Raw genomic sequence first — 16550 nt, 5'->3', positions numbered from 1 at the left:
TCGTTAGTAGAAAACTGCTTCAGGGCAGCAGAGTTGAACCCAAAGGGTGGGGGAGGGGACACGGGGAATTATACCAAAGTTGGAGGAGAAGCGGCGGCGGCAGAGTGCACAGTAGCCACGCGGCTCCCGGGGAAGCGAGGAGAGGAAAGAAGAAGAGGCTTTGGAGCAAAAGGAGGAGGAGGAGGAGAAAGAGGAGGAGGAAGAGAGGGAGGAGGAATAGGAGGAAGAGAAAGAGAAGAAGGAGGGCGAAGTGGAGGCTGGATTCTTTTGCACGATGCCCTCCTTCGACGAAGTGCTGCAGAAGGCTGGCGAGTTTGGGCGCTTCCAGCGGCGAGTGTTCCTGCTGATGTGCCTGACGGGCATCACTTTTGCCTTCCTCTTCGTCAGCGTGGTCTTCCTGGGCGTCAGTCCCGATCACTACTGGTGCCGGGGTCCCAGCGCCGCGGCACTGGCGGAGCGCTGCGGCTGGAGCCCCGAGGAGGAATGGAACCGCACTGCGCCCGCCCAGGACGCTCGGGAGTCCGGAGCCCGCTCCGACGGGCGCTGCGAGCGCTACGAGCTGGAAGCGGCCAACGGGAGCAGCGCTGCGGGAGCCGCGGACGCCGCGGCGGAGGCGCTGAGCTGCAGCGACCCGCTCGCCTCCTTCCCCAACCGCACGGCGCCCGTGGTCCCCTGCCAGGGCAACTGGAAGTACAGCCAGGCGCACACTACCATTGTCAGCGAGGTAAGGGGCTCTGGACGCTGTCCTGGCGTCAGGGCGAAGCATCGCGGTCAGGGACCTTCCGTACCCTTTATGGTCGCTCCCCTAAGAGAACAAGTGCACCCGAGTGCGCAGAGCTGAAATGCATTGACTTGGGTCGGGAGAACCTGTTACTCTAGATGAGCCCCAGACGGGTGCAAGCTCTGTGGCCTTGGGCAAACTCGTTAGCCTCTCTCTCTGAGCCCGAATTGCCTCCTCTGTATAATGGGAATTATCATAGCACCTGCTGTGGAATCAAATGAAATTATGTCTAAAGCTTTTGCAAGCTTCCCCTCAATAGATCAGTGCTAGCTATTATTATTAAGAGAAATGAGTCCAGACTCCCTTTCCTCCTGGATTTCTATAGGGCGATTGAAAGGAGAGTCTTCCGAATATTGAGGGCAAAAGAGCAAAGATTACTGAGGGATATGTGAGGTAACTGAACTTTGAAGGTGCTCCAAAACTGTCAGAAGTGAAGGTGATGAAACTGAAGTACATGTGAAACTACTCATTTTCCTCTCTGTGGTTTTCCCATTTGGATGTCAGTGGGAAAGATGACTTGATCCCTAAGATGCATGGAGATGAATCTTGAGTCTGAAGTGTTAAGACCAAAGATCTGATGAAGTCTTGCCATGCTTAGTTAATTTAGATGCTTCAGTAGGTATACTGCTATTAACCCATAAATTTGGAAGGAGCCGACCCCATTACAACCACACTTATTCTGTACAAGTTTATTTGTGGTTGTGATGGTATTTATGTGATTGTACACTTCAGTGGGTCTCATCCAAGAGTTTCATCTGTCACCATACTTCCATGCCTTGGCAGTTTTTATTAGTGTTCCCATGAGTTCTTTGCAGAGGATCAATCCTCAATCTTCTCAGACTTTTAATTGGGTTGAGTACCAGTGTTAATCCATCTATTATATCATAGTGACTTTAGTTACTTGTCCTTACCTCCTTTTCCATCACACATTTTAGGAAATGTACTTGCTAGAAAGCTTTCACCCCACCTACTTTACTTCCTTTGCTTTTTACAACAATCCAATCCTGCAAAGTACATAGGATAGGCATTAGAGCATTTCATGTATGAGAAAAATGAGGGTTAAAGAAATGAATAATTTGTCCTAATTCACACAGCTAAGTAATGACAGTGGGAACTTGAGCCCAGGTCCAGCTTGGGTTACGATATGCTGTATAACTTTCTGTTTATAATATATTGTAAATTATTATACATAGTACATATATGCATGTATGTGTGTATCTAATTCAGATGGATACTATATAAATGGTATATTGTCTACTTTTTATGTATGTGTTTGTGTGCTTGACTTCTTGAATAGTGGAAGAGAACTTAGAATATTAGTTAATCCTGGGCTGAGAAATTTATCTTACTAGTATGTGATAGTTCAGAGTTCATAAAACACTTTCCCCGAAACCTTGAAAGATAAATAATTCAAAAGGAAACAGACCAAAAGAAATGGAGTCATTTGTTCAAATGCACACACCTGGTAAAGCCAGGAGGCTTCTCCATAGGTTGCTGTTCTCCTAGCCCATGTTCTTTTCACTACAGGATATTGTCTGCTATTGACTTTCTACAATGTTTCTAGCTGACAGGGACATCCTGTTTTAGGAAAGTAATAACCCTGTTTTGTGGATGATTTTCCGGAGGATTTGATAGTTTACATTGCCTATAGTAATCCATGGCAGAGCTAGGACTACCCTTTCCTGTGCCTTTAGTAACATGGTAGTTCTCATCCTTGGGACAATTAGTGATAAGGAGGTCATTTACAAAAAAAGGATATACTGCTGTTAAAAATCTATAACCTTTGAAATATTCCCTGACAAAAAGACACCAGATAGCATATGCAGTATTTGTTGGCACCTATAATGAAATATATGAAGTATTTGTCAGGAGAAGACAAAATAAGGAAGGGCAAATAGATGATCATAAAGTACTGACTAAGCACCAAACTAATTATGATAATATACTACCAGGAGTACATCAACAGAACTATATATTATTTCTTTCCTTGATGTCCTTTCTCTGTAATAATAACTGATGTTTATATGATGCTTTAAAGTTTGCTAATCACTTTACCCACTAGCTATATATTTGTTCAACTTTTGACTCAGCTAATTCATGTAACAATGATAGATCGAGAAAACAGTTGTAATTCAAGTGATTTTCACATTTTCATTTAAAAAACTTAGTGTCCATATATATTCCATGTGAGAAGTATATTATTATTAAGTAAGAAAATTATTATTATTGTTTATACATTATTGCTTATAGTATTTTGAACTATTAAAGATTTTAGGCAGTATACTGACATCATTATTTTCTACACCTTTTTTTAATGTTTTTTTTCTATGAGGACACCTGCGATTAATGAAGGTAAATGCAGAGATTCTTTTATTATGATTTTTACATTTACCTTTGAAGTGAGGCCCTTTTGTGTGTTCAGGTGACCATTGAGAAACTCAGGTTTTACATTTTACTTTCATTCAAACTGAATGGACTATGCTTGATTAGCTTCCCCTTAAATTTGAGTTTACTAAGAGACCTAGGTTCTTAGTTCTTCAGGAAAGCAGCAATGGATTTTCAAGGAATAGTGAAGATTAGGAAGTCTATGAAGTCCTCTGTGAAATTTGTCTTCCAAACTATTGATTTAAGGTTCTGATTCCTGTTCAAATGAAAAGACTCTAGGAGTCTGTGATCTGAGAGTGAAAGGATTGTGGGGAAAGATGAGGCTGAGGGCATCAGGTGCCTGAAGAGGGGGAGGAGCATTGAAAAGAGAAAAACAAAAAGTAAAGGTCAGAGAGTCTATGCCTAAGACAAAGTTCACCTGTTTTTTAGTTTCCTATAGGGTCAGCCTTAGCCTTTTTTTCAATGGTAAGATTCCCTCCTACTCCCAAAACCAAACACCTGCAACTCTTCAGAAATAGAGGCTCTGATTGTCTCTGCTTAGCTGATTATCCCCCAAGAGACAAAATTGAGTTGATTAGTTGTCATACCCCTAGGAGAAAGGATCTTTCCATGGCTATGGAACCAGAAGAATGAGAATGCATCATCCCAGCTCCCTCACTCCTCCTTCCCACCACTGTGACAAGTGAACACTCTCTAGCCTGGACTGTGTTTTTTACATACTGGATATCCTTATTTGCAGGTGTGATGTGGAACAGGAAAAGGAGCAAAAGGGAGGACAGAAAACCTGTTTGTTTGGAGCAATCCTTTTTATGTACTGACATTCAAAGCACAGAGAAGGCTTTTCCCAGCTGCTCCACAGCTCATGAATACATTTGTGATGTCAGATTAGGGATCCTCCAGGGGCAGCTGGACATATACTCAGTCCTCTTAGGAGATCAGTGAGAGGCAAGAAGGAAAGTTTGTCTTTCAGAAATTCAGATTACATTACATAACATTATCCAAACCAGAATAGAAAAATAAAAATATTTAAAAATTAATTCTAACATCTCTCCTTCTATTTCTTCCTCTCTTCTCTCTCCCTCTCCCCTCCCCCCACCATATACAATCCTCTTCCTATCTACATATTTATTTTGAAGGGATAAGACCACTTCTACAAAATTTCTGGTGACATCTTTTAAAAAGAAATATTATTAAGCGTTTGTTCATAAGCCCTAAGGATAAATTTCTAACATTTATTGCTTAATGATATTGTTACTTGGAGTTGACTATAATAGAATCTAAACATAGATTTTTTAAAAAAAGTATTTCTTTTTTGTGTGGCTGACACGTGTCAGAGGTGCAAGCTGGAGGCTAGAAAGTCAAGCAGATAATATAATAAAAATCTGCATACAAATAACACAGGTGATTTGAAATCATTGTTACCCATGCCAGTAAAAGAAGAACTAACTCTAAACCTTTTATTTTTTGTATACTCTATTTCATATTTTCTTAGGATACTTTGTATCTCCCATTAAACTACTACCAAAAAAAGATACTTTTTAAAAAAATGACATGTACTTCCTGGTTAGTATATAGTAGGTGCATAATAAATATTTGAGGAATTGAGTTAGCCTAACCTAATTAATTTTTAGAATCCTGTTTTGAAAAATAAAAAGCAGAAAGGGAAAAGCAATGGGAATGGGGATTATTTTTGGAAACTTCTCTGACGTTAAATGTCAGTCCTTTTATTAATCATAGAACAACTTGGGGCCCGATTAGGCAACATAGGGTAGTGGAAAGAACATAGGATAGGACTCAGGAGACCGGGGTTCTAGCCTTCCTTCCGCCACTAACCAACTCTGTGAGCTTGTGAAAGTAACTTACTCTTTCTGAGTATCAGTTTCCCCATCTGAAAAACAAAGAAGAAGGACTAGATGGTCTCTGAAGTCCCTTTTAACTTCACAAAGTCTATGATTGTGAGTTTCATTTCCATACAATGATGATATTTTAAGTGATAGGACTAATTTTTTCAGCCTAGTTAACATTTAAAGTAAATATTCTAAAACTTTTCAAAGGATTAAGAATTTTTGTTGCCTTCTAAAAGTTGGATTTTACTTTTGACAGACTACTGAAGTAGGGATCTGTTCAAGAAACGTGTATTTATTTAGCACCTCTAAGGTACGAGATACTATGTTAAGTACTTTATAAAATAATCATCTCATTTGATGCTCACAACCTTGGGTGTGTGTATATGTTATTATAATCCCCATGTCACAGTTGAGGAAACTCAGTCATACAGTGGATGTGACAAGTAAGTGTCTGAGCTTGCATTTGAACTCAAATCTTTCTAACTTCATTCAGGCCCAGCTTTTAATCTATTGTGCCATCTGGTTGTCTCTATTAATGACAATTGAATAGGTGTTCGACAAATGAAAGAATCTCTTCATGTGTATTTTTTTAAAAAAATAAATGTGAATTTTATAAGTTTGGAATGGAATATCTGGTAGACTTACCTTATTAAATGGGGTGATTTTTTTGGCGGGGGGAGGAACAGCAAACTTGAGTTGCAGAGATATTTTGGTTTTCAATAAACATCCTGGTTACTTCAAACCTTGCTTCATAATTTAATATCCACTTTAGTCTCTGTCTCCTAATAAACAAGACAAAAAGATATCAAGCGGGTCTGGCTGAAGAATGGTACAATGAGAAAATGCTTGTGCAGGCTGTTGATGGTTAAAGAGCTTCCTTTATAATATTCATTATCACTATTCTAAGTCAACCAATTGGAGAGTTTTGCATCAACAGCAAAGAAGACAATTTAGAGCCATGAGTTTGGAGTCAGAAAGTCCTCAGTTCAAAGCTGGCCTCAGACATTTAGGCAAATCACTTAATCTCTTTGTCTTAGTTTCTTCATTTGTAAAATGGAGATAATGGTACTTTTGGGGATGGAGAAAGGAGTAAAGATAAAATAAAATATTTGTAAAGTTTTTTTGTATATGTATATGTATATTAAAGCGTAATATAAATTCTAACCATTATTTCATTTTATACACAGCCTAAAGGATGGGGGTAGGGGTTGAGGGTATAAATATCTTTCCTTCTAGCCTAGCTTCTTAAACTGTGGCTTGTGACTCCATATGAGATCTCATAACGGAATGTGGAGGTCATGAAATTATAATTTATTATCAGTAAATGTTTAAATTTTTTTTATTATAGCTTTTTATTTATAAGATGTATGCATAGGTAATTTTACAGCATTGACAACTGCCAAACCTTTTATTCCATTTTTTTCCCTCCTTCCCTCCATCCCTTCCCTCTGATGGCAGGTTGACCAATACATGTTAAGTATGTTAAAGCATATTAAATGTTTAATTTTTATACCTATTTTATATATCTGTATGCCTGGGCATATTTCTCAGGCAAAAAGGGGATCACGAGCAGAAAAATGTTTAAGAAGCCCTGGTCTAAGTACACTATTTTGATTGTCTATCATCAAGCTTCAAAACCTTTTTGATTTGGGTGTTCAGGCCAAGTTTCAAATGGAAGGATTTTTAAAAATTATGTGTAAGCTACAAAGGTCTGAATACTAGGCTTTGCCAAAGGAATATTGACAGAATCTTATCTTTAGCAAATAGTTTTCTTATTTAAATGTTTCATTAAATTCCTTATCTGATCCTTCCTCCTATCAAAGTCTTCTTCCAGTACCTCCTCATTTCCGGTTTGAAGAAGTGACCCCTCCGGTTTCTTGAAGGCTTAAGTTATGTCAGTGGGACCCCCAGTTCAGGTAGGAAGGGCTTCAGGTATGGTCGGTCTCAGTAGCAAACTGAATTTTTCTCTAGGATCAACTGAAATTATGCCTGAAGAGGCTCATCACTAAAAATATTGGTCCTTGGGTGATGAACTTTTTGGTTATTCATAAACTACAACTAAGGTATGGAGAGGTTAGAATCTATATCTATCAGAGGAAAAACCGTACCCTTGAAACTAGCTTATTAAATATAAAAGTAAAATTTTTGTATGATAAAAATGGAGATCAAAAAGTTCATTTCACATATGGAATTCTCTGAAGATTGAAGTGTTAGTGACTCAAATATTGTTCTTCAATGCTTGTTAATGAATACATATAATTTTGCTGCCATCACTACTATCCATATACTTTCTATGTTAACTATCTCCACAACAGAATATGTGTAAAAATGTAGTTTCCTAGATCTGAGTGTTATGGAGAAGGGCTTCTTTTTTATTTATTTATTTTTGCTGAGGCAATTGGGGTTAAGTGACTTGCCCAAGGTCACACAGCTAGGCAGTCTTAAATGTCTGAGGCCGGGTTTGAACTCAGATCTTCTTGACTTCAGGACTGGTATTCTATCCACTGTACAATCTAGCTGCCACTAGAGTAGGGCTTTTTAAAGTTTTTCCACTCATAATCCCTTTTTACCTAAGACATTTTATGTGACATTTAGGTGTACAAATCAAACATTTACTGATAATAAATCACAATTGTGTAACCCCTACATTCGGTTATGAGATCCCATCTGGGGTCACAACCCATGGTTTAAGAAGCTTTGTAATAGAATATTCTCTAGCAACCACTGAAGAACAACCTTTTAGTCACCAACTTACTTCAAGCAATCTTAAAACAAAGAATTCCATATGTTAAATGAGTTTTTTCATTTCTATTTTTATCATTCAAAAATTACTTTCATATTTAAGAAGCTGATTTGAAGGGCACTGTTTTTCTTCTGACATGTATGGATGCTTGCCTGTGTATACCTTAGCTGTGTTTCATGAATTGTGGAAGCCAATGACCATCATCCAATGACCAGTTTTTTAGTAATGAGTCTCTTCAGGCTTAGTGTTAGCTAGTTCTAGAGAAAAATTCACAATTCATATTTGCTGCTGAGTCCATACTCTCATAAAGGGAAACATCAGATAAGAAATTTACTGAAAACATTTGAATAAGAAAACTATTTGCTAAAGATAACAAGATTTTGTCAATATTCCATTGGCAAAGCCTAATATTCAGACCATTATAGCTTCAATATATTTTAAAAAATCTTTCTGTTTGAAACTTGACCCAATACCCAAGTCAAAAACATTTCAAAGATTGATAATAGAACCAATCAAAATGGTGTTCTATGGGGAAAGACGTTTATAGCCTCAACAATTACCTCTATCCTTTGATTCAGGCTATATATAAAAATGGAATAATAGCTAGCATTTATATAGCACTTTAAGATTTGCACCAACAAAACACTTTACAAATATTTTATTTTATCTTTACCTTTGCCCCTTCTGGAAGTACTGTTATCTCTATTTTACAAATGAAAAAGTTTCCCATGCTTTTGGTAAGAGAGGAAATTATTCTGAGACAGTTCACATGTGTAGAGTTGTATCCCAGCTGCAATACTTCTTAGAGTTGCTTTTCCTGGCAGACAAAAAGGAGTACATATAGGCTTTAGACTAAACAGCCTTGCTATGAAGTTGCTCTTTGCTGCTTGACCTGTTGTTATTATCTGCTGTGGGTTTTTTTTTTTTTTTGCCACGTTCCTACTACCTTGTGTTGAGTTATTTCTTTTGCTGGGGTTTCTTTGTGCTCAAAGAGACAGTTTTATAATACTGTTCAACAACTTCTCTAGGATTAATCAACACATATGTAGAACTTTTATTAGTCTGAACTTCAGCTTCACACAATCAGTAATGGTCAATAACTATTTATTAAGCATCTACTAATTGTTTAGTACTGAGAATACAAATATATAAAAAGATAATTCTTGCCCTCAAGAAGCTTACAATCTAATGAGCAAAGATAATATAGAAAAGATAGCTGAAAAGGGATGGAGTGAGGGACATGGTTGAAAAACCATAGTAGTCCAAGATGAGTGCAACTGGATAGGAAATGAGGAAATATCTTAGAAAACAATTCAGTCCTGTTTCTCTCTTTAAATGGAAACATTTAAGGCTTCACCTCCACATGAGAAGGGTAGAGAGTGATTACAATAAATATATACAAAAGTTCCTTTAGTTCAACCTCTACTTTTTGTTTTCCAGCCCTGCATGCTGGGGTCTCTTTTGATATTTAGGTTGTTGTGAGAGGAGTCCTCTCACTTCCTTTTATATCTCTACCAGCTAGCACTAGAACCATACAAATTTCCTTGAAGTTTTCTTAAGCCATAATAAAGCATTTGGAAACACTGGAAGGAGGAAGGAGACCTGGTAACTTTTATCTTCATTCCTACTCCTTGATCCAATTCCTTGTGTCCCTTAATACTATTGTTATTATTGGCGATGAATCGGATCTGAATGATGGACAGGTTAAAAGGGTTAAAGTAGGTTAAAGAGAATGAACAGTTAAAAGTTGAAGGAAATAGGGAAAAGAGTGCCATTTTATTCCAGTCGTGCATTGGTGCTATTTTCATTGCTTCTCATTAGCTCCCTATACCTTTAGTACCAGATTCCACTGTAAAACCAGTAGCTTTCTTTTATTTACATTTGATATACAAGATACCTGAGCTTTGGGTCAGGAAGACCTGAGTTTAAATTCTCCTGAAACACTTGGGCAAGTCACTCAGCCTGTTTTATAATCTATTGTGTGGTTGTGAGGGTCAAATGAAATAAATTATAAACAACATTTTGAAGACCTTAAAGCTCTATATATGTTCACTATTATTATATAGAATGATGATTATAGTTTGGTTCTTTAAAAAAAATTAATGTTGATTTTATTCATCTGTTGTGTTTTGACATTATTTTGATTTGTGACTACCTCCCTTCCCCTTTCCTCCAAAAATAAGTCTTCCCTGGTAAAACAGGATGTTGGTGTTAGGGCAGCTAGGTAGCCCAGTGGATAGAGTGTCAGACCTGAAGTCAGAGAGAGTTGAATTCAAATCTAACCTCAGATACTTACTAGTTGTGTGACACCTGAGCAAGTCACTTAATTCTGTTTGCCTCAGTTTCCTCATCTGTTAAAAATGAGCAAGAGAAGAAATGACAAACCACTTTAGTATCTTTGCCAAGAAAACCCCAAATGGGTCACAAAGAGTAGACATGACTAAAAAGATTGGATAGCAACAAAAATGTTGGAGTTGGAGGTGGGGGTAGGAAAGAATAATTCAAACAAACAAACAAACAAACACTAGTTGGGTCTGACAGCTTATGCTGTATTCCTCTGGATCTTTCCCAACATATCTCTGAAAAGAGATGGGGGTGGGAAGCCTCATCTTCTCCAGGGTCACTCTTGAGCATTATAATTACAGAGCATTTTGGTTTTGTTGTTAGTCTTATATATTTACAACATTCAGTCATTGTATATATTGTTTTCCTGCTTTTGCCTACAAAAATCATTCTTGCTCTCTCAATTTCCCTTAGTTTCACAAAGATTTTATTCTTTGTGGCTAAGCAAATATGCTTGTCATCAATTGTATGTTTTATTATTAAAACAACAAAAAAACTTGTATGTCATGAAGAAGGAAAAGAAGCAACACAGTTCCATTACATTAATATATTGCAGTTTGTGAATTTTCTTTCCCTGAAACACTTTTTACCAGTTCGGGGAGGTTTTTTTTTTTTTTCATTATTGCCTTATAAAGGAAGAGTTAATTTTTTTAAAATCCTATATGGGGAAGATATTTTTGAAATACTATCTTCCTGGTAATATCCAAAATGAGAAGACTGGTTAATTTCCCCCCCACAGGGAAGAGTGGAAATGGAAGGAGTATGTGTATCAGCAGAGATTTAATCTAGCTTTGAGGATCCCTAAGTCTTAGAGGGTCTATTGGGAGTAAATAGAGGGAACTGGGTAGAGAGCATTGGCTCTCCATCAAAGTCAAGCACACAGTATAACATTTGGTGTTTATGATCCTTTGGTTTTTGCCAATTTTAGCAGTAGGGTGGTATCAGGTTTCTGGGACAATAGTTTATATCCTTGTAATTAATAATAATTTATTTAATGGAACTTAGTATTCACTTCAGCCTCCCTAAAAAGATGATTAAAAATGTCCTTTATGAGAGCCACACTCACATAAACCAGAATGTATCCCTTTTAGAGTGAGTAATCCAGGCTTCTCGCCAAATGTGCACTCTTTTGCCGTCTTCCTCCCCCACCTCCATTTGATAGTATCCCACGTCCTGATGGCCAATTTTTGTTGTTGCTTATGTCCATCATACGCACAGGAGATCTCTGATTTCATAGAGTTATTGCCAACTGGAAAGGTTAAGCGACAGCACAAGATGAAAGAAAACATGTGTGGTCTGAGCTGGTAATGTCTTCAGGGGATTTTGATGCCATAAATTGTTGCCCTGAAAAAATAAATAGAGTAAGGACCAAAACTTCCTATTCTAAAGCTTGAGTGTAGATTTGTGGACATTAGAAGATTTCAAGGGAAACAGTTCATAAACTTCATTTTTAAATTTTCATAATTAATGTTGGACAAGCTGTTGAAAGATGAATCCCTTTGATGCTACTTTTCATCAGATAAATAAGAGATGCAGAAATCTAGAGAGAGATGAGAGAAATATTAGTAACCATCTAGTATAATTGATATATGAAAGGACAATCTTGAGAAGAGATCATCCAACCTCTCCCTGAAGACCGTGGGAAAGGGAGGAAAAATAGAGAAGTCCATCTCTTGAGGCAGCCCAATTCACCTTTGGATATTGCTGATTAAGACATTTCTTCCAATTGTAATTAAATTACTTTCTTTACTATTTCCTCCCATCATTCCTGGTTTTGCTTTCGCTGAGGGCAACCAGAAACAAGTGCAATCCCTTTCCCACAGATTGGCCATTCCTAAACTTGAAGATCAGGCAAATCTTTCCTATTTCCCAGTAAATGTCTTCAGGTTCTTCTTCTTCATATTAAATGGACTCAAAGGCCTTCACTATCTTGGCTACTCCTCTTCTGAACATTCTCTAGCTTCCCAATGTCTGTCTAAATTGTGATACCCGTGATTGAACAAAAATAATGAGATGGAAATTTCAATAGATGGTGATAAAAAATATTAAGTAATCAGAAATTAGGGGGAAACAACCAAATCAAAAGAATAAGATATTTTAAATCATATTATTGAGTTATGGTTTTTTAGTTTTAAATATTATTCAATGGTTTTAAAAAATTTTAAATTCGGTGGTTCAACGAATTTTTAAAAAATGAGTGACATTCTAACATTTTTTAAAATTGTAGGACTTTTGTGTAGCAAAGTTATAATTCTAAGTCTTCCTTCCTCTGCTATCTAATGCCCTTTGAACTTTTCTCTATCAGAAATGCCTATAATACCCAATCTGTCTAGTGTTACTTGATAATAAAGATTCATTTTAATATTTGTCTAAGCTAAAAAATTAACAACCCAGAAGGCTGCTCTGTTACAGAAAGGAAAATAATATATTCTGAAGTTGTGACATTTAAATTACCTAACTATCAAACACAACAAAATTTATCACACTGTTGCAAAGAAGAACAGTCAATTAATTTGTCCTAGGATTTTAGAACTGTCAGAAGTCATCTATCCAGAGCTTCTTAAACTTTTTCTACTTGTAAATCCTTTGTTTCCCAAATAATTTTTATGTAACCCCGGGTATATCAGTATATAAAATAAGTATGCAAAACATGATTTCACAATCTCCTGCATTTAGTTTACAACCCATAATTTAAGAAACTTTGATCTAATCCAGTCCCTATCTTTTGCGGATGAAAAAACCTTTTTCAACAAATTCAATTTAATAAACATTTATTAATCACCTATAGAAGACAAGGTCCTGTGCTAAAGATTAGGAAGGAAATGTGATAGTCCATGTTTTCTAGGAGTTCATAATGTAAGTGTGTTGACTTCCTTAAGGTTACATCACTCGTTAGAGGCAAGGCTTCCACCAAATCATTTTTTTATCGCTGTAGTTAGTACTTTTCCCACTTATGACACATTGCTTTCTTATTCCCTGGACTTTTCATCTCATTCTTTTTATTTCTATTCTTCTTCCTCCACCTGATTTCAGAACTTCATATGTCACCTGCATTATTTCAATAGCTTCTTAACTCATTTTCCTGGTTCCCTTTCATTCTATTCTTTTGCTTATGCAATCTCTCTTATATACTACCACTATTAGATTAATCTTCCAAAAATATTGATGAAAACAAAACAAGTACTAAAAAATCTTCAAAGACTCTTTGTTGCCTGCAGAATAAAATACCAATTCTTTATTTGCTATCCAAAGTCCTCCATTATCCATCCCCAAACTGTTTCCCTGCCATGTTTTTTTTTTTTTTTTTGTTTTTTTTTTGTTTTTTTTTGTTTTTGCCATTCTCCTATGCTCTAATCAAACTGGATAACTTCTTATTCCGACACAACTTATTTTTGCCTCCCTTGATGCCTTCGCCCAAACCATGCCCTCCAACTGAGATGTCTTTCCTTCTTGCCTCCTATCCCCCACCCTCCTTACAAAGGCATAATTTACCTAATAAAATTCTATCCATCTTTCCAAGACCAGCTTGATGCTACATCTAACATAAAGCCTTCTTGGATAACTCTAATCAATGTAAATTCACACCTTGATCTCCTTGGGCCCCCTCGGGACTGTACATTTATCACATAATGCCTCATAATGTTAATTAGTTGGACATATAGACTTAAGATCAATGCTAGATTTGGAGTCAGGAACCTATAGGTGCAAGTGACTACATCTATCTGAGAAGCAGTTTCCTCATCTATAGAATGGCTGCAGTACTATTTGTTCTTGTCTCCTAATATTGTTGATTAGGATGGTTTTTTAAATCATTTAGTACTATCTAATTATAAGCTATTTTCTCTGATGGATTTAAATTCTTTGAGGACAATAACTGTACCTTATAAATCTTTTTATCCTCCGTGTTCTTTAGCATCATTGCTTCTTTTATAGTAATTACACAGCAAATATTTGTTGAACTGATGAAATATGAATATATGAATGAATAAATGAATTTGATTTGTTTAAGTTTGGGTAGTTTATTTCTTAACCAGAGAGCATGAGTGAGATTTTCAGCAGAATACACAGTTGAAATTGGTCTTGGTTGTATTAAAGGAAGGTTTCCAGCCAAAGAGACTCTTTGGTGTGTAAGGAAGATAGCCAAGATAGTCTACTGAAGCATGTCAGACCCCCACTTTTGTATGTACTACTTCTCTAGCCAGTTAGAATCAGAGCCAACTTGCCTTTTTGCCAGCTGTCAACTAGCTAAGGACTGTATGTAACTAAGTACAGATTCAGTCTGCAGATTGTTCAGAGAAACAAACATAACCTCTGGATCAAGGTCATCCTCTTTATGTCCACCTCTACCCCCTCAAACTATGAATTTTGGAAGGATCTGAAGATTTTTCTTAAAGTTTTCTTATCCTTGCTTTCCCATATACTCTACATACTTTTGCATAGCTGTGGGCTACAAAAGATAATACTCAATGTAATGACCAAAGGGTACATAGCAGAGCAAGTCAATGTCAACAAACTAATAAAACAGTTTTTTCCATGTATTCATGTGCTTAAGTGATTCATTTGAGAATATACTATATATAGAATTGAAACGGACTAGAGAAGATGGTTCTTCGTGAAATACTCTTTGTTTCGCTTAGACAGCTTTTTCTCTAAAGATGAAAAAAGGATCATATTTAGTACTGCTACACATTTGTTTTTTTATTTAATAATTATAATTATAACTTTTTATTGACAGAACCCATGCCAGGGTAATTTTTATCATTATCCCTTGCACTCACTTCTGTTCTGATTTTTCCTCTGCCTCCTTCCACCCCCCTCCCCCAGATGGCAAGCAATCCTATATATGTTAAATATGTCGCAGTATATCCTAGATACAATATATGTGTGCAGAACCAAACAGTTCTCTTGTTGCACAGGAAGAATTGGATTCAGAAGATAAAAATAACCCGGGAAGAAAAACAAAAATGCAAACAGTTTACATTAATTTCCCAGTAGCTGGGTGTAGCTGCTTCTGTCCATCATTGATCAACTGAAACTGAGTCAGATTTTCTCTTTGTTGAAGATATCCATTTCCATCAGAATACATCCTCATACAGTATCATTGTTGAAGTATATAATGATCTCTTGGTTCTGCTCATTTCACTTAGCATCAGTTCATGTAAGTCTCTCCAAGCCTCTCTGTAGTCATCCTGATGGTCATTTCTTACAGAACATTCATATACCACAATTTACCCAACCATTCTCCAATTGATGGGCATCCATTCATTTTCCAGTTTCTAACTGCTACTCATTTAAAAATTTTTTTCTTAAAATTTTCTGAATGAAAATTTAATTGCTAGACACAATCATAACTTAGCTAATTATTGATACTCATAAATTTGAATTTGTAATGTAGTTATATAGTTAAAATTGTTAGGCAAGAAGGAAATGGGGCTAAATGATCATTTTTAACATCTGGATTTTTTGGCTGGAAGAAAAGCTCTTATTGTCAGAACCAAGTAAATGCCAATTATGTGAACTGAAATGGAAGCCAGACTTGTGATTTTGATGAATTACAAGATAAATACAAATATCACAAAATCCATCACAGGATTGAAACTCAACCTTTCATAATATGTATTTAAAAAGCAAGAGTTTTGAACTAAGATACTTTGTTATATAAAAACATTTCATGGCAAGAATTATAATTGGTTTTTATAAAATGAGTCCAGCAATGATTAGTGATGCTAGTTTAATTTAATGAAATAAAAATTCAGTATTTGCGTGTCTTTTTGCCATCAGGAGAAAGATATCAAAATATATTAATGTGATTTTTAGAGACAATTACAACTACAATATCCTTTTTTAGTTATTTCAAATAACTAGTTGTCAATGTATTCATGGAAAACAGCATAATTTATGATATTATTGTGCTCAATTGAATTTTTTGAGACTTTCCTCTTAGCTTAGAAGCCATTTCTTGAGATTTTTTATAAAACATACATGTCAAGATTAAATGTATATGTAAGTATAGGTTGTCATTTCTCCAAAAACTTTAAAAGCCCTTCCTTTTCCACTTTACTAACCTCTCTTCTTAAATTATCAACCCTCAAAGGATTCCTATATTCTAAAACCTTCTAAATTGCCATCCTCAAGTGGCATATTTGACTGCCCCACTTTTTCCGAAAATGTCACTCACGTAGATCATCCCACAGGATCCCAGAATCAGAGCACTTCAACCAATGATTAGAAGTGCAGTTGAAGAGATTGTAGCTGCCAAAGAAGTCTGGTTTGGTGTTTTTTTTTTTCTTTCTTTCAGCAATGGCTTTGTGGGTGAGATATAGGGTAATAGAAAGCTTGCACAAAGAATCCCCATATGAGAACAGTCAAGAATTTGTAAAGGTGACTCCCACGAGTCCTGAGCATGTTATCCAGGGTGCACATTTCCAAGTTCTTTATTTCAAATCTTTTT

The 16550-nt window shown here is 36.3% G+C and overlaps 1 protein-coding gene across 1 annotated transcript in view; it reads left to right on the top strand.

Moving 5' to 3' along the window:
• The first annotated feature begins 209 nt into the window (after positions 1–209).
• The window catches only part of SLC22A3 (solute carrier family 22 member 3), a 119804-nt gene continuing 103463 nt past the window's right edge, over positions 210–16550 (top strand). The window contains exon 1 of the mRNA XM_003769594.3: positions 210–724. Coding sequence (XP_003769642.2) covers positions 275–724 — 450 coding nt within the window. The 5' untranslated portion in view covers positions 210–274. The remainder of the gene's footprint in view (positions 725–16550) is intronic.

The sequence above is a fragment of the Sarcophilus harrisii genome, chromosome 4 (assembly GCF_902635505.1).
Source record: "Sarcophilus harrisii chromosome 4, mSarHar1.11, whole genome shotgun sequence".
NCBI lineage: Eukaryota > Metazoa > Chordata > Mammalia > Dasyuromorphia > Dasyuridae > Sarcophilus > Sarcophilus harrisii.
This window is presented reverse-complemented; position numbering and strand designations above follow the sequence as displayed.